This window comes from Diabrotica virgifera, chromosome 7 (assembly GCF_917563875.1).
Source record: "Diabrotica virgifera virgifera chromosome 7, PGI_DIABVI_V3a".
Taxonomy (NCBI): Eukaryota; Metazoa; Arthropoda; class Insecta; order Coleoptera; family Chrysomelidae; genus Diabrotica; species Diabrotica virgifera.
The window spans coordinates 26,284,432-26,304,695 of record NC_065449.1 but is presented as its reverse complement, the minus strand read 5'-3'; the positions used below and the strand labels follow the sequence as shown (position 1 = coordinate 26,304,695).

Genomic DNA, 20,264 nt, shown 5'->3' with positions numbered 1-20,264 from the left:
TTAAATTGACATTTGTTTAATAGTTTATACGTTAATTACAGTTAGGTTATTTTGTAATTTCATATTTGTATATTTATAAATTGTTTATTTGTTACAGTTGGAAGAACAGTTCAATCGACAGCCATATCATCTGGAGGATGCACGGAAGCCCTATCCGTGAAAAAATCCGCAGAAATTGCAGCTCTGTTTTCCGACATCAAACTCAGCCAAACCACCGACATAGCCCACCTTAATCCGAAGAACTTCGACACAGCATCAATCGTCTCCTCAAAAAACTCCTACAATAAAATGTACTCCCACTCAAAACACTCCAAATCGTCAAAATCTTCCCAAAATGGAAGCACTAAATCCTATACTCACTACTCCCATCTACAGAAGAATCAAAGTGCCTTGTATTCGCTCAAGGGTACTACAAATTCTTCTAGAGTTGTCAACTCGGTCAGAAATGGTTCAGCCAAAAACAATAAGGCAAGTATGTACAGTGCGAAAAACGGTTTGTATACTATTCAAAGTCAGTCTGATGAGTCCAGGAGATCGAGCTCCTGTGAAGGTAGGAAATTAGAAAATAGAGATTACTTTAATCTTAAGCAGGAAATGGAGAGGAATATGAGAAATGTCAGCAGCAACATTGAAAACTCTTTAGGATATTTACCATAATCAATATTGTTGTCGAAATGCTAATCTGTTTATTTTTCTGAAACATACTAAAACGCAGGAACTAATTAAAAATAGAATTGATTGTTGTTATTGTGAAAAGAAAAGTTGTATATTTGTATATCTTTACGTTCAGCAAGACATTTCTATAGCAAAGCGATCAGTGCAAAAAGTGATTCTCTTTTTTAAAAGCCTCTATTAATAATTACACTTTTATAAAAAAGAACTTTTTTATAATATTTAAAACCTTTTTATTATTTATAGGCAAGAATACAAAATATTTTAACGATAAACGATTTAACGATAACATGCTTAAAATTCCAAAAATTACACTCTAATAAAAAAGTACTTTTTATAATATCACGGTTTTGTTATTGTACATATAGGACACAACATGTTTGGAAAGAATAATTAACTTATAAAATATGATTTTTTAGTAGGTGTATTTATTGTTATTTATAATTATGATTCCAAAAATTACACTAGTATAAAATAGTATTTTTTATAATACCACGGTTGTTTAAAATGGTATATATAATTTTAAATATATAAACTTTTAATTATTTATTAAAAAAAAATAAAAAAAGATACGCAACAGCCGGGTTTCAACTGGGGACCTCTCGATCTGCAGTCTAATGCCACTGAGGCAATATCAATTTGTAGATATCGATTGATTAACGTACTTTAAAATATCATTGCATTAGTCACATTTTTAAAATAGTTTGAAATAAAAAATAATCGATTTATCCATACAGTGTGATTGGTCAGTGGGGTAAAGCTTTGTAAATCCGTTATAAGTAATAGATACTAATAAAAGGTAATAACAAAAATTGTAGCCAACTTTGATTACAGATTGATAATCATCAATCGTAAATTGTAAGTTTTAGACAATTATTCAGTCATGGCTTACTTAAAATTTGGAAAGATTTAGACCCATAATTATTAATAATTTTGCTCTGAAAAAAATGATATTATCTCGAAAACTAATAAATTTACGCATAGGGAATGTTATACAAAAATTATAGTATGGTAATGGTACTTTTCGATAATGATATAAAATACAGGGGGTGTTCTGTTTAAAATTACTGAGAAAATAATGTACTTTCGTTTTGACTCACCCTGTATTCAATATAAAGAAAATTAGCAAAACAACCATTTTCGAAAATTTTGACAATAAATAAAAAATATGACGTCAATAAACCATTGACCTTGTGCTTGCTTTTATTTATACAGGCAGTTACGATTTTCATATAAAATTAGTTATAACTTTGTAAATACCCCGTATAACATACCAAACCTTTATATTTTTGTAATCGAAAAGTTACGAAGATTTCGAATATGAAATGGGCCGCGTTATGTAATAACGGATTAACCGCCAAAAGTCCAAAATCGAGATATTAGTGCCATCTTGCAGCTAGGGTGCAAATCTATGTATAAAAATATGTTTTTTGTAAAAAAATTTAAAAAAAAGCTGTTTTTAAATGCCTGTATCAAGCGACATTTTTTATTTTATTAAAAAAAAATCTCACACTAGGATTTGTAATATCGAACTAAACGCCAATAATGGTACATAATCCATTGTCATAAACAAAAATCCGTATCTTTGTAAGTGTAATAACGAATCAAGCGCCACGAATAGTCGGTTAATTCTTTATTACAAAACATAACATATTTACTAATGTTTAAGATATCGAATTAAAAGACATCCTTTGTCAGGTAACATCAGATTAAGCGCCAAATATGTCTCTTAATCCGGTATTCGGATCTTAACTCATGCATATCTTAAAAAATCATTAACGAATTAAGCGACATTTGATCGAATAACTTTTAAAATATAAATTATTTTTAAAAAATTTTAAACACATGTAAAAGTCTATTTACATTTGCATTAATATATTAAATATGAAACATGTCAGTACTATATTTTAGAAATAGTACCAAAAACAAATTTAAAATCTTTAAACCGATTTATCTCAAAACTACATTTTGGCGCTTAATCCGCTATTACATAACGCGGTCCAAATAAAATACAGGGTGTTCTATTTAAAAAAACATAAGTTTGGTCTGCCACTATGTTATCGAACACTTTGTAACATTCTAACTAATTTTGTAATGTGAAGCTCAAAGTTCGCTACAATTTTTGTTATTAAGTTTTATCGCTATACATTACTATAACGGATCTACGGAGCTTCACCCCACTAATTATTAATCACCCTGTATAATAGCAGTAAGCTATTGTATTGTTAGCTAGTTCTAAGCTATCCTGAAAATTTCAGATGTCTAGGTAGCCTAGAACTATTTTTAAAATGGATTATAATATTTGCGGAGTCCGTGACACCAACCAAGCCAATTACTAAAAAAGGTTTTAAAAATTACGTTCGACTATTCTGTAACAGCTTTTAATTCTATTCGTTAAATCCTATCGCGTGTCACCTCTCACATCCCTGCCCGTTAAGGGAAACGAAGCAAAATGAAAAATTTTGACTCATGTCAAAATTTTCAATGTGTTTTAAATTATCCATTTTTTAAAATCCTGAGAAAACTAATAACTATTTTTGAAAAATTTAAACGCAGAATAAAAAACTACTTTATTACCGAGGTCGACAGTCCCTTAGAATAAATAAAAAGTTTCTTTTGAATGAAATATTTGCAATTAAAAATCACACTAAATTTTCTCTTTTATTTTCACCCTTGTAACTTATTAAAATAAACATTATAGAAGTTTTTAGGGACTTTCATCCCTCGGTAATAATGTAATCTTTCATGTTGGGTTTAAATTTTTCAAAAATATTTATTAGTTTTCTCAGGATTCGAAAAAAATTAATGCATTTAAAACACATTGAAAATGTTGACATGCGTTAAAATGCAATCTGTTCCGTTCCCCTTAAGACGTTTGTATGCTAATGCCCCTTACCCCACATTATTTACTTCTTGAGTTACCCTCTTTCCTCTCATACGTCATAATCCGACTAGCTGTTCTACCCTTACCACAAAACGCTCAGAAAAAGACCAGAATAAACCTTGGAATTCTCCTCAAACTTTTTTCTTAAATTCACGAAATTTACTCCTATAAAATTGATGATGATTTTTCCACAGATTTGGGTAAAATATTATTGTGAGGTCGTATCAGTGCTGCCTAATTACTAAGGTTCATCATCATCACCATGATTCGTGGTACCAGAGCTCTTTATGAGCCAAAGCCTTCTTCAGAACAATCCTCCATTCGCCCCTGTCTCTGGCAACTATTCTCCATGTTCTGATTTCAATATATTTTAAATCATTCTATAAGTTGTCTTGGTACCTAAGTATACGTCTTCCTCTTGCTCGTTCTCCTATCGGCCCTCTTCGATCAAAAAATTTTCTATGGCATCTTCCTCTTGCCTGATTACATGCCCTATCCATTTAACGCGTGCTACCTTAATGAATTTTAGAACGTCAGGTCCTCCAAAACTTCTATACAACTAACGCCTGCGCCACAAACCTTGTTCCTTAATCTCTTCATTTATTCTTCTTAGGATTTTTCGCTCGAAACCTTTGAACAATTTTTGCCATTCTGTGTAAGTGACCATTCCGAACCATATGTTAGCACTGGTCTTATATTAGTGTTTTATAGCAAGTCAGTTAAATTTTTCCAGGTAGGTCTAAGGCGATCTGTCTTCTTAAGCTATAGTAACACTTATTGATGAGTACTATCCTTCTTTTAATTTCTTCACTGACATGGTTATCTTTAGTTAGCACCGAGCCTAGTTGTCGACACCTTTCAGTTCTAGGTCGTTAATTAATACTATTGTAGGTGTCAGGTTGCTTAACCTTCTTCTTCTTCTTCTTCGTCTAGCCATTCACGTCCACATCTGAACATAAACCTCTTCAAGTCTTCCTTTCCATTGTTTTTTGTTGTACGCTACTTGTAGCCAATTTTTCCCGGCAGTTCGTTTCAGATCATCTGTCCATCTCATAGGAGGTCTGTCTCTGGGTCTTTTGTGTTCGTATGGTCTCCAGGTTAGAATTGTTCTGTGCCATTTGTTAAGATCGCTCCTAGCTACATGTCCAGCGTATTCCCATTTCAGTTTTAGTGATTTTTGTACCACATCGGTGACTTTGGTTTTCTGTCTTATCCATGTGTTTGTTTTTCTGTCCTTAAGTGATATGCCAAGCATTGCTCTTTCCATCGCGTGTTGAGTGACTCTGAGTATGTTCATATTCTTTTTTGTGATTGTCCATGTTTGTGTTATGTTAATAGGTTAATATCGGAATAATTCACGCATCAAAGACTTTAGATCTAAGATGTAGTTGAATTTGCTGATTTCTGAGTATATAGTTCAGTTTGCCGAATGCTGCCCATGCTAACTTTCTTCTTCTTTTTATTTCTTCCGTTTGAATTTCCCTATTTAGTATTATTTTTTGTCCTAAGTATATATATTCTTCAACTTTTTCTATAACTTTGTTGTTTATTATTGTCATCGTTTCTTCTGAGTGCATGACTTTTGTTTTGTTTAAATTCATTTTCAGTCCTATTTTAGAAGATGCTGTGTGTAGTTCTGAAAGCATGGTTTGCAGTTCTTGTAGGTCAGTAGCTATCAGGATTATGTCATCCGCAAATCGTAGATTACTGAGATAGCGGCCATTGATGTTTATTCCCTTATATTTCCAATTTAGATTTTTAAAAACGTCCTCCAAAACTAAGGTGAACAGTTTGGGTGATAGAGTGTCTCCCTGTTTGACTCCCCTGTTTAATGGTACAGGGTTCGAGTATTCATTTTCATTTAGGTAGTATGTAGCTGTAGCTTGGTTCATAGTTTCTTTTATTAAGTTAATATATCTAAGTTAATATATTGCTTAAGTTAATATATTGCTTAAGTTAATATATTGCTTGACCTAGTTCAACACATATAGTTTTTGTTTTGTAATTACTAAGGTTCATCTTCGATAAAAACAGAAGAATTCAGTTTCATTTTAAGAAGCAGGCTTTTAGTAACCACCTATTTTCTTTTTTTTTTATTCTCGAATCAGCATCACCCTGAACAAAATTATCACCAGCCGCTACTGATAATAAAAAGTATCAATCTGTGTTGAATATTGAATAAATGGTGACCATAGTTACGAGAATAGAACAAAAGTTTACGTTATACACAGAATTTTAAAATATATTTCAGATGTCTTCACTTTGTCACGTTTTCCGTGCCGTTCTTTTTGTTTTTATGCTAAAAACTTACATCCGGAACTCCAGTTGTGCTGAATTCCATTTTATTCATTTTATCTTTGAGTTGAAAATGATAAATTTCAGTCTATATAAATATTCTCATTTCTACAACGTGCATCCTTTGTTCTTTTCTGTCCCATGTTCAGTAACGTACATCATAGTTGGTCTTATGGAAGTATTTCATAATTTGGTTTTAAACTATTCTGCACATTTTTTATAGTACAATACATCCTGATTAAACTTTTCAAATATCCTATATTTTAAATATTTTCCTCTTTAGGTCACCACTGCAGTAGGACTTTCACTTGCAATAGGCTTACATTTTCTCTATTAGTACATTATTTCACGGTTTTTGCTGTAAATTTTAAAAAACCGCTTGGATTGACATTATTTATCTACATTTAGTAGACTTAGGTATAAGACAACTTAATTCTGAGAACACAAAACAATTTTGTAATAAAATTTTTAATACTTAACTACGCGTAATACTTAACTAATCGAATGATAACTTTTATCTTGGGGCTGCTTTCTGAATCCCATATAATCGTCCTAAATCCGTGTCTGTAAAGTAATATGCTTCCAAAAAATTGTAGTTAATGCATGTCTTTTCCGTGGTAACAGCATGAAATTACGAAATACAATAAATTTGTTGTTCATCGTTCTTTCAGGGAGAATTGCGACCCGTAGTCCTCACTCATCGGCCACCACTGTTTATAATAATTTGCTTGTAATAAGCAAAATGCACAACTTAAAACATAAGCTCTATTTTAATCTCCATCCAAAACACTTTTCTCGGCAAATCTCATTTATTTTACGCCGCGAACCGAAATTTCACAAATATTCAGATTAGCAGTGATTATTTTAGTTACTTATATAAACGAAAAATAATCCCAAACTCTACTTCCTCTAGGGAATAGAATGAATTTTGTTATACAAACATATTAGAAGATAATAATTTCTGTTAAAACGGTCTTGTGCTTGCCATATAATTTACTGGAAAGTATAGGTAAGTCACATTGAACGTAATGAAGTTTGATGGCAAAATGACTACTGGTAAATAGCTTTTGAATTGCCACGAAGGTCAGTGGTTGTCAAACTGTAATACATGTTACACAATGGCTGACTGCGCATATAGTCCAGGGCGGATCTGTTTTGTGATGGACGTTGAGAGGTGACTCTAATTCTTTTGCAGAAATGGCTTGGAATTAACCTATATAATAATAATTAAGTTATCCTCCCACTCAAAAAGGTCCGGAGCATTGTTTAAATAATCAAAATGTCAAAAAATGAAGGAAACAATCGATTTTTTTCTTCGATTTTTGATTATAACTTTAAAAGTATCCACTTCCGAGAAAAGTTGCGCTAAAATAAAAGTTGCGTAATTAAATTTCCTACAATATAAGATTGGATAATAGTATATTATTCAACGAGCATGTAATGACGGCTATTACTCACAATGATGAAGTTTGCGACACGAGCCGTAGGCGAGTGTCGTAATTCATCAGAGTGAGTAATAGTCATTACATGCGAGTAGAATACTATACTTTTTCTACGACCTTTTTTATTTTAATTAGTAAAAAATATACTCGAATAAACTACTAGCTATTTAAATTATAATAATTTACAAAAATTCCTAAATGCTGTTTACCCTTAATACGTGGCTGAATAATTGGTTGCCTACCATTACCAAATTCTTATGTATTGTAAAAATACAACAAGAAATAATCAATCCAAGTTCTAGTCGTTTCAGAAAAATTATAAGCATAAATTTGTACCTACCGTCAATGAATCTAATAAATAGCAAATGGCTATTATCGGTGGACGTATTTCATTAAAGTTATAGTGTATATTTACATTTGCCTATAATATAATATAGTACCTATATATAATATGTTATAACATTTTTAACACAATATGATTTAAAAAATAAACACAATATTAGTTAATTCCAATTAACACAAACAAAATGCGCTAATGTCACTGTCACTAAAATAAATTAATGATGAACGTCAAAATTTTTAGTAAACAAGTTATAAACGTAAAAAATATACTGACATTGTTACAGTTAAAATTCCTTTAAAAATTTTTCGAAGATAATTATTGATATAAATTAAAATAATTATTGTAATAAATAAACAAGTTTAAGTAATTTTATTTGCAGTTTATATACGATTAATATTAAAAGTTGCTTGCGCCACTTGAATCTAACTTCAGCCCGTGAGTAATGACCCGGGAGTAACTTCAGCCCGTGAGTAATGAAATATTACTCACGGGTAAAGTAATGGGTGCTATTATCTATGAAAAAATAGCGAATAATGAGCATGTTATTAAACGGTCGTAGAAAAATTTTTTTAAAATTGTTACCCTTGTTGCAAAATAGCAATAATTGCGAAAAAAACATAAAAAACAAGTATTGGAGTTTTACGTTTTTCAACCATTTTTGCTACACTTAGGACCTTCATCTTGCACCAAGAAAAACTTTATGATATGATAAAACAATACTGCAAATTTAGTTAAGATCGGTTTAATAGTTTTTGCAAAATAAATTTTGCAATCCAGCTTTCGCAAAAAATTCATTTTTTCAAAATGTTGCAGGACTAAAAATAAAACACACAGCAGGTTAATTTTTTTACAAATACAAGAATACTGTACCTTTCATTTGCAATTTGCATATTTAAAATCGGTTACCTACCGCACACTACTAACTACCAAACTATCGGTTTGGTGGAAATCAACTTGTGTGAATCGAACACCGCTGTCCTGCGCGTAGCACCAAAAATTAATGTTTATTTAAAAAAATTCTTGACGCCGTGGTAGTTAACCTATTTTAATTTTGCAAATTGCAAATGAAAGGTACAGTATTCTTTTATATTAAAAAAAAATCAACTTGCTGTCTGCTTTATTTTTAGTGCTGCAACATTTTTAAAAAATGAATTTTTTTTGCGAAAGCTGAATTGAAAAATTTATTTTGCAAAATCTATTATTCCGATCTTAATTAAATTTACAGTATTGTTTTATAATATCATAAAGATTTTCTGGGTGAAATATAAAGGTCCTAAGTGTAGCATAAATGGTTGAAAAACGTAAAATGCGAATACTTGTTTTTTATGTTTTTTTTAGAAATTATTGCTATTTTACAACCAGGGTGACAATTTTTACAATTTTCAGTTATACCTATATGGTAGGAAATTTAATTGCGCAACTTTTATGTCGACACAACTTTTCTGGAAAATGAAATTTTTAAAGTTATAATAAAAAAACCAAGAAAAAAATCGAATTTTTCCTTCATTTTTTGGCATTTTGATTATTTAAACAATGTTTTGGACCTTTTTGAGTGGTAGGTTAACTCAAATATTATTATATGAGTTATTTTCAAGAAATTTCTGCAAAAAAATATGAGTCACCTCTCAACATCCAAATGTACTAATATTTTTACAGATGCGCCCTGGTCTAATACGACATTAGTTTTTTTTCTGAGAAGTTACTCTATCTTTTTCTTAAAATATATTATATATAGTCTAGTCTAACGGATTCATAACAGGCGCAACAAACTGGCAACGGTTGGCAATGGATAGGATTGACTGGCGTAATAGACTTGGGAAGGTCGAGGCTCTTTCATAGGGGGCTGTAGCACCAGTGATAATAGTATCGTTCGCGGTAACGATTCCGTACTTGTCCAGGACAACTTCGCATGCGCACTTTAAAAAAGAGCGTTCTCTTTTTTAAAGTGCGCATGCGAAGTTGTCCTGGACAAGTACGGGGTCTCTTTTTTAAAGTGCGCATGCGAAGTTGTCCTGGACAAGTACGGAATCGTTACCGCGAACGATACTATTAGCCGTGTTCGTGCTGCATGCCCCGAGTATGCCCAGAGGGAGAACGCTTGCGCATTACGTTTTCGGAGGGCAATATTCGACCTTATTGAACGTCCAATTTTGTAATGCGCACAAGGTTGCCAGGTCTGGTGAAAATTCACCAGATTTGGTGATCTTCTAACTCATTTGGTGATATGGTGAAAACTTTTTTAAAAAGCTTAATATCTGGTGATTTTTTGACCTTATCTATATTATATTTTTTTATTTAAAAAGTACGATTATATGTTTTTTATTCGTTATTAAGAATTGCCTAATATTCATATAATACAAAAAGTCTAATTTTGTATAATAAAATGATCCGCCTCTGTGGTGCTCAACCGGGGATTTCCCGAAGTTTACGCTACTCTTCCAAGTGTTCATGCGTCATGCACTTCCAATAATTTATGTCTTGGTTTTATAAACAAACCAGTTCAGTTAATATCAACATATCAATTTAGCAGTTTTATCTTTCTTGTGTCAGCTGTAGAGTTTTAAGTGATTACTGTTCTTCATATTTTGTAGTTTTGTCACGTTTTGTGTTAGTTTGATCATCTACTAAACTAAAATCTCAAAGGTTCTTAGGAACTATTTTTTCAATTTTAATTTGTATTAAAAATTTATTAGCATGAGCAAAAATTACTAGGTTTCCAACAAAACAATTTTGTATAACACCCCGCTCGACGAGGGTCGTCTGTCAGGCCAAGTTTAAGACATAAAACGTTAAGTTTTAAATAATATACATTGTCGGGATTATCAGTACCTTTTATAAAAATGAACACCTACATTTTACATTATATTTTACCAAAAAAAAATCGTTTCATTTGTATTCTAATTATTGTTTTATTAGGTTTGTTCCAACCCTTCACATTACCGTTCTCGAATGGTTACGCGTATGCGCATGCGCAATATTATGTGCAGCAACACATTTTCGTTACTGCGCATACTCATAACAATCTGGTGATTTTTAGCAAAATCTGGCAACTTTTAAAGCAATTGTCTGGTGATTTTTAGTTTTTTGACCTGGCAACCTTGAATGCGCAGGCGTTCTCCCTCTGGGCATACTCGGGGCATGCAGCGCGAACACGGCTATTAGCCGTAAGGGATTCATATCAGGCAATAGGCAGTACTTCAAGAAGGCTGATGCTCGTATTCCCGCAGAAGATTTTAGATACCATTAGTCGTTCTTTCAGTTCATTTGTATTACGCTAATTGTGGCTTACCTTGAATATACGTAACAAAGCATCACATATTTTAGTTAAGATTTATATTTCTTGATGGACGTAGGTACAAAACAACCATGCCATCACGTTAAGTATGTTTGGGGAATATCCTAATCCATGTATATTAGACACTATGTATAACTTTATGGAAAAATGCCTTGTTTGATTGATACAGATCTTACACTCTTTTAAAAAAGGACCACTAAAAACGAATGAATAGGTCTTAGGCGATGGTCGCCAATAAAAGTCGTACGCCGAGCACAGAATTACGCCGTACGTCACGCGTCGTGTATACATGCTATACCGGGTGGTGAATCGGAAAACGGGCCATAGGAAACTCAATGTAAAATTCTAAACTGTTGAATTCCTGCTTCCCTAATTATGTTACATCAAAAGTCATGAGAAGTTATTTGTAGAGGATTGAAATCTGTATTAAAAACAGAAGTTACAATTGTTCTACGATTTAAACACATTCCAAAATTTTGAAAAATATAATGTATTTACCGCAGTAGGTATGTGTGGGTATGTTAGGCCACACGTTACTATTTAACTGACAGTGAGCACATTATTGACTGAAGAAAATATCTTTATTATTAATATTTTCTCCTTAACTAAGGGTATCTTATCAACTTTATTGTGTTTTAAACAAAAAATGATAAAAGAATTAAAAAAATTGACAGTTCTAATTGTTAATATAATAAATTCATTGTCAACAAATGCAATCTTATACACATTATTGTATTGTGTGTGGCCTAGCTTTGGCGTATTACTCTGAAAATTGTATTATATTTTTACAAAATTTTGAATAATTATTGTTCATAGAACAATATTAACAGTTGTTTTCAATAGAGAATTCAATTCTCTACAAATAGTTTCTGATGACTTTTGATGTAAAATAATTAGGGAAGCAGGAATTTAACGGCTTAGAATTTTACATTGAGTTTCCTATGGCCCGCTTTCCAATTCACCACCCGGTATAAAATAAATAATAGTCTAAGATACGATATAAGGTCGTTTTGCACCGATCTCTTTAATGGATAAAAATTGTTGGATATGTAATTTAGCATGTTACCAATTACAAAAAACAAGGGTTGCTCGATCTAATCTTGTTCTAACTATAATTAATTAATAATTAAAAAATTACATTTTTTTTTTAATAAAAAAGATTCTAGATCTTATTTTAGATTTATTATTATTTTAGATATTATTTTAGATTTTCTAGATCATTCTATACAAAAAAGGTATTTTGTAATTTTTCTCTAGAGTTGATCGTTGTCTAGTTATAAACAATTTAAAACTGAAAAAAGAACGAAAGGTGACGATTTTCAGGGCTCAAAACATAAGTATAAAATATCATTTTTGAAATTACGAAGTACCTAAATTCAAGTTTAAACATTAATCTATCAGTTTTTGATAATCCTTTTGGACTTATAGTCCAGGAACCGAAGCTTTTTACCCCGCAATTTTTACAGAATGGATCGATTTGCTTGAAAATTTAAGAATAAATAGTGGATGGTCCATGGATCAAAATCTATATGATGCCGAAAGGCGCTTTTATTATGGGGGTGGTTGCCACCCCATCTCGGGGGTGGAAATTTTTTATTATATTTTGACAGCAAAAGTTGATAAAAACATTCATTCTAAGCAAAAAATGTTGTATACATTTTTTTGATAAAACTAATAGTTTTCGATTTATTCGCTATCGAAAATGTTAGTTTTATATGGAAAAAATCAATGTTCTTCTATAGTATACTCATTTACTATTCACTCAATTTTTGTCGTAGAAAAAAATTTTTCACACCAAATTCTTAAGAATTAAATAACCTACAATTTCATATTTAAACAGTTTCTCTTATCTTTGATGCTAATCTTTCTATTCTGAAGAAAATGGCATTTTTTACAAAACTACAAAAATTCTTTCGCTTTTAACTTCAGTTTTTTAAAAGCTAATCATTCTAAGCCAGTCAAACTTCTAGAATCTATTAATAATATACAAATAAAGAAGAATGAATAAGGCTAATGACTAAAAACACCGCTAACTTACATTATTATGCTTACAATTGGATTTCTCCTTTTTTTTCTCAAAAAAATATATTGATTTTTTAACCGTAACTTTTTTATTTTGTATCCTAGAAAGTTTGTTATAAAAGAATTTTGTAGGTTGTTACAAGACCTATAAACCTGTTAATATTAAATTTTATTAAAATCCTTAGTCACAAAAAGAGGTTACTTTGAAAGGGTTGGTAAAGGTGGTTTTTGCATGCTATTACAAGTTTTAATTTTCAATAGCTCACTTAATTTTTGCCATAGAAAAATTTTTTTCATACCAAATTCTTGGAAATTAAATTAGCTACAATTTAATATTAAAACATTTTTCACATCTCTGATGTTAATCTTTTTATTCAGAAGAAAAGGACATTTTTTCCAAACTACAAAAATTCGTTAATCGCTGTTAACTTCATATTTTCAAAAACGAATCATTCTATGTCGGTCAAACTTCTCAAACGTATTAATAATACATAAATAAATAAGACCAAATAAGGTCAATGCCTAGTTTTAATTAGGGTGGTGATTACGGGGTTGCTTCCGACCACTTTTGCGCTGAAAAAAATAGGGACTGACATTCTTTCCATTATAAGTCACTTAATTTTTGAGCTAAAGACTTCTTTTTTATTTCTGGAAATACATATTTTTAAATTCTTTAAATTAGTTTTAACAAGTTATTCTCGAAAAATGCATATTTTTCCCGTCTTTTGACTTTGAAACTACAATATTTAGCATTTGACAAAGGAGAGCTAACATATAATAAAGTATATCTTGATTAATGTTGGTCTTAAAGAAAATTAAAAAATACGGTTTTATTTATTTTTTCAATTAGTACATTTTTGTTTAGTAAGGTTGTTTTGATAAAACGAAAACTTATGGAGTTATTAGCAGAAATCTGATTAAAAACATTGATTTTTCGATATAATACTAACACTTTCGATAGCGAATAAGTCGAAAACTATTAATTTTATAAAAAAAAAATGTATAGAACACTTTTTGCTTAGAATGAACGCTTTTACCAACTTTTGTGGTCAAAATATAATAAAAAATTTCCACCCCCAAAAGGGGGTGGCAACCACCCCCATGGTAAAAGCGCCTTTCGGCATCATATAGATTTTGATCCTTGGATTATCCACTACTTATTCTCAAATTTTCAAGCAAATCGATCCATTCTGTAAAAATTGCGAGGTTTTGTCCTATTTCAAGCTCCATTACTTGGACTATTATTTCATTCTGTAACATTGTTTTTTAGCTATTAATGCCCGTCTCCCCATAAGAAACCTTCCTCATTAACAATTAAAAAAATATTTTTTAGAATAAAACATGGCTAAAATTTTTATCGGGTCCTGATCGAAAAAGGTTTGAACTTTTATTAATGTACTCGATGATGACAAAAATCATATTTTTTACTTGTGGTTTTGAGCCTTGAAAATTGTCATCTTTCGTTCCTTTTTAAGTTTTAAATTGTTTATAACTCGAAAACGATCAACTTTAGAGAAAAATTACAAAAGATCTTTTTTGTTTATAATGATCCAAAAAATCTGAAATAGTATCTTCCCGGTCGAATTTTTTTAAATTGATAAAAAAATGTCACATTTTAATTGTTAATTAAATATAATTAGAACAAGATTAGGTCGGGCAACCCTTGTTTTCTGTTATTCTAAATTACATATCCAATAATTTTTATCCATTAAACAGATCGGTTCAAATCGACCATATATCGGATCCTCAACTATAACGGATACGGTCTCTTATTGTATCCTGGACGCAACCTGTAACTGTTGTAAAAGCATACAGACGCGGCGTATGGCGTAACTCTATATGCTGCGTACGACGTTTAGTGGTCTAAGACTACCGCCTTAGGAAGAAACGAACGGAAATAAGATATACGAATGTTAATATAGAATCTTAACTTAAATATGGTACATTAATTCAGTTAGTTTATGTATTAAATTAAATTTATTATATTAGTCTATATAAAATATACAAAAATAGTTTTTAATATAAATCTATTGTTAAATATATTTGTAAATTTTTATATACCTACGTAGAAAGGTAAACCTATATGTATAACAAATTTATAGACAAGGGCCGATAACTTTTGAGGCCAAAAAATATTAACATGATTGAACCCATTGTACAGTATGTCCCTGTAAGTTGTATCCATATTATGGAAAACATTTGTTTTTATTATTAATTTACGAAAAAAAAAATATTCTTCATAAAAAGCTCTGCATGGTCCAAAACCTAAGATTTAACCATCAAATGTCAATTTTTTTGAATATTATACGAGTTATGTCAAAAAGTTTGAATTTCACTCAAGAGTGAAGTAGCTTTATTATTCACAATATTGAAAATTGCTATTATGAAAAGTTGTTTGAAAATAAAAACTATATTCTAGTATGCAATTGAAGAAATTCTACTAATTGAAAAAAAAAATTTTTTTAATTATATGGATAACATTATTTTCAGTTATTTCAATTCAGATAACTCTTTTATTATTAATTTTACGAAAAAAAGTTATTCTTAATAAAAAGTTCTGCATGGTCTAAAACCGAAAATACAACCATCTGTGTCAAATTTGATCAATTTTATACGACGTATGTCAAAAAATATGAATTTCGCTCGCGTTTATTTTTCACAATATCGAAAATTGTTATTATGAAAAGTTATTTAAAATTAAAAACTAAGTTTTAGTATGTAATCACATCCTTTTAATTAAAATATTCTGAACTATAAAGGTAGGTACTTTACTATTGATCTAAATTTGTCTTTTTTGATATACCTCGTATAAAATTGATAAAATTTGATATAAGATGGTTGTATTTTAGGTTTTAGACCATCCAGAACTTTTTAGTAAGAATCACTTTTTTTTCGTAAAATTAATAATAAAAGAGTTATCATAATTGAAATAACTGAAAATAATGTTAGTTATCCATAATTTATAAAAAAAAAATTCAATTAGAAGGATGTAATTGCGTATTAGAATATATTTTTTAATTCCAAACAACTTTTCATAATAGCAATTTTCGATATTGTGAAAAAAAAAGCTACTTTACTCTTGAGTGAAATTCAAACTTTTTGACATACCTCGTATAACATTCATAACATTTGATATCTGATGGTTGAATATTGGGGTTTGGATCATGCAGAACTTTTTATAAAGAATAACTTTTTTTCGTAAAATTAATAATAAAAAAGTTTTCCATATGGATACAACTTACAGGGACATACTAAGGAAATAAAAAAAAAATGAAAAATAATTTACGGGCGATCTGAGGTTGGGAAGTGGAAGAGGTGAATTTTTGAGGAGTATTTTTAAATGATTTTAATTTCCAATCGTGTAGTAAGATTTTTCATCACGTGTTTAATTCTGTCCAATCAGATTATTATTATACCGGGAATTTTATACCTAGATTATTATAGTGGGAATATTTTTAGGTAGATTGTTTTGTTTCTGTTTATTTACAACGAGTTTCTTAGTTTTGAGAACTGCCACATTTAAGAGAATTAAAGATTTTTGCCCTTAAAAACTGACCCCCGTATTTTTATTAATTGTTTTTTCTTTACTTTTTATTATATTTTCTTCCTTGTATAATGAGTTCCATCTTGTTACTATTTTTTTATCACTTTTTATCATTTTTTAACGGCCCTTGTCTGATAGTAAATTGGTCTTTTTGAAAATTTCATAAATATTTATTAAGCAATTAAATTATATAAATTAACCAATGATATTTTAAGTAATTTGTGAACATGGCACCCATTTTTTGCTTTTTTGTATATCTGTTTGTATAGGACTTTATATTTTTATTTAATATATGAGAAAAGAATGGTGCATACATTTTAATAATTTTTATAAAATACTTCAAAATGACCAACAAATTAATATATTATTCTATGGGACTATCTAGGGAAAAACTTCTGTATAGAGTTTGAAAAGGCAAGAGGGCTGTAATGAAAATATATTTGCATAGGCATCTATTAACATTTTTTATAGTAAATAATAATTATATAATATGTGCCTAAGATACCAAAATATAGGGGTAATTACTGAAATAAACTTTGAATCCTACATGGAGTGCACATAAAACTAAAGGCAATCAGAATAAAGTCGGTGACGATATAATATAATATATTATACCCCACTGGGGGCAATATTATTTCCTATTGGGGGCAATATATTTTTGGAGATATATTTTATATACCAAAATTTTTAATGTTGTTTTATACTATTTGAAATATGTCGTATCTGCAATCTTTGTATTGAAGATAAAGATGCAGCGCAGATATCGACATATTAAACGATAAAACTTTGTACTAGAGCGGTCTGATAAGTACTTAACCTACAAAAGAAAAACGAAAATTTTGGAAAAGTTGTGATTTATTTTGGAACACAGTCTCCTTCCAGCTCGATACACTTTACCCAGAGACGCTCTAACTGTTTTAACCCGCCTGAAAAATACGTTCTCTTGAGGTCTGCGAAGTAGGCTTCCATGGCGGCGATGAACTGCTTATTCGACTTAAATTTTACCCGGTGAGTGACTTTTTGAAGTTTGGAAACAAAAGGAAGTAGTATAGGGCCAAATCTGGAGAATAAGGTGGATGAGATAGCAGTTCGTAGCCCAATTCGACCAATTTGGTCATGGCGACGGCGGAGAGTGAACCGGTGGGTTGTAATGGTTGAAGCAAACTTATTGTCCTCTCGAAACGGTGCTGTTTTTCTGCAATTCGGCCCAATAATTCGGTGTAGTGGAGCCCTGTGACTGTCTTCTTTTTTTTTCAGAAAGTCGAGGTAGATCACACATTGTAAATCTCTGAAAAGAGTGGTCATCACCTTTCCTACTGATCTTTCCTACTGAGGAATCTTTTCCTTCTTCAGAGCTCGTTCGCGGGGTGGTCCACTGTTTCGACCATTCCTTGGTCTGTAGTGGTTACCATTAGATCCATGTTTCATCTACAATTATTGTGAAACAATGTAGAAACTTCTTCGAATTACGCCTCTTCTTCAAATGATATCTCCGCGACGGAGATCGGCAATCACCATAGCTATTCGGACTTTGGAGACGGCTGCTCTGAAAAGTTCGTTTGATGTACATCCGTACCATTCTCTCAGGTTGCGCAGCCACGATATTCTGCGTCTCCCTATGCTTCTTTTTCCTTGAATCTTTGCCTGCATACTGAGTTGGAGCAAGTTGTATCTCTCTCCACGTGTAATATGTCAGAGATTTTTCTGGTCAATTTTCTGGTTTTGATTATATTTAAGACTTCCATTTCTGTATTCATCTTTCTCAGAACCTCTTTGTTTGTGACGTGTTCTGTCCATGATATTTTTAGATTTCTTCTATATACCCGCATCTCGAATGATTCCAGTTTTTTCATTGATGCCACATTCAAGACCAAGCTTCCATTCCGTAAAACAGAGTCGAGAAAACGTAGCACCTAGCCAACCTTACTCTTAGCTCTAACCTTAGATATCTTGTGCAAAGCACTTTTCTCATTTTTTTAAAATTCGCTCTAACCTTTTCTATTCTAATTTTAATCTCCTGAAAGTAATCATTTGTGGAATTGATCATTGTTCCAAGATATGCATATTGGTCTACTCGTTCGACGTTGGTTCCGTTTATGAGGAGATTCTCGTTATTTCTTTGGGTTTTAGATATTCTCATAAATTTTGTCTTCTTGATTTGTTAGACCTTATTCTTGGTTATATATCGCTATTCTGTTAACCAGTTTGTGAAAATCTTCAATATTTTCGGCTAAGGCGACAGTGACGACAGTGTCATCCGCATTACGCCTAGTCAGCCTCAAACATTGCTTTGAAAAAGTCTCACGGCTGCGCTTGTTGGTCGAAGTGAGCAAACGCGGCACCAATTGCACCGATAGCTTCGTTATGCCCCAAAATTTTATGCGGGATATGACCCACGGAATCTTTTGAGATGACAATTACCTTAGCTATCTCGCGCACTTTCAGTCGGTCTGTCAATACAAGATCGTTGATTTTTTTCACGGTATCCTTTGTGGTAGTGCCTTTCAGGGTACTTGGGCGTGAATTATCAAAAACCGACGTTCGAACTCATTCGAACCAATTATTTTTACTATCGCCATCGAAAATCAATGGAAATCAATGAGTCACAATTTGGTTTTAGGAACGCTTTGGGTACAAGGGAGGCAATGTTTTGTTTACAAGTAATAGTACAGAGGTGTAGAGATATGAACAAGGATGTCTACATGTGCTTTGTAGATTACTCAAAAGCCTTTGACAATGTGAGACATGACCAACTTATTGAAATCCTACAAAACATAGGAATTGATTATAAGGACATCCGAATTGTGACAAGTCTCTACAGGGAAAAGTTGGCAATGCGTCGACAGAGAGCATTGATATCAGAAAATGTGTTCCCTCCCCTCTCCTTTTTAATATTTACTCCGAAAAAAATTTTAAAAAAAGCACTGGATGAGGCAAACGAAGGCATAAAAATCAATGGAGAATTGACAAATAACATCCGATATGCGGACGATACAGTCGTACTTGCCAGTAGTATCGATGAACTTCAGTATCTTATGGACAGGGTACAAAGAGCGAGTGAAGAAAGAGGAGTTAACCTCAACATAAATAAAACAAAATGGTCAGCAAAACTCAAAAACCTGCCAGACAATTGAAAATAAAAAACCAACTAATTGAACACGTTGACTCGTATATATACCTTGGAACAGTCGTCAACTCGAAATGGGATTCATCAACCGAAATACGATCTAGAATTGAAAAGGCCAGAACAACATTTAACAACATGAAAAATATATTCACCCATTCCAACATATCTCTCCCACTAAAAATACGGCTGCTAAAGTGCTATGTACTTCCAGTCTTGCTGTATGGCGCAGAGGCATGGAAACATTAATGAGAAAGCTGGGGGCAGTCGAAATGTGGGTGTATAGACGTATTCTCAAAATATCCTGGACGACTCACACCATCAACGTAGAGGTACTGCGCCGAATGGGAAAATAAAAAGATATCTATTTCACAATTAAGAAACGGAAACTTAAATACCTCGGTCATATTACGAGACATGATAAATATCATATACTCCAACTGATAATACAGGGTAAAATAGAAAGCAAACGCGGACCCGGAAGAAGAAGACACTCATGGCTTCAAAACTTACGCCAATGGTTTGGACTAGCATCGATCGAGTTATTCAGAAACGGCACAAACAAAATTAAAATTGCTATGATGATAGCCAACGCCGCAACGGACAAGGCACATGATGAAGAAGAAGAAGAAGATCGCCATCG

At 31.6% G+C, this 20,264-nt stretch overlaps 1 protein-coding gene across 1 annotated transcript in view; it reads left to right on the top strand.

Annotated features, from left to right (window-relative positions):
• LOC114328695 (uncharacterized) overlaps positions 1–807 on the top strand; it is a 100,969-nt gene extending 100,162 nt beyond the window's left edge. Inside the window, 1 exon segment of the mRNA XM_050656105.1 lies at positions 98–807. Within this exon segment, the coding sequence (XP_050512062.1) occupies positions 98–657 (560 nt within the window). The 3' untranslated portion in view covers positions 658–807.
• The last annotated feature ends 19,457 nt before the right edge of the window (positions 808–20,264 follow it).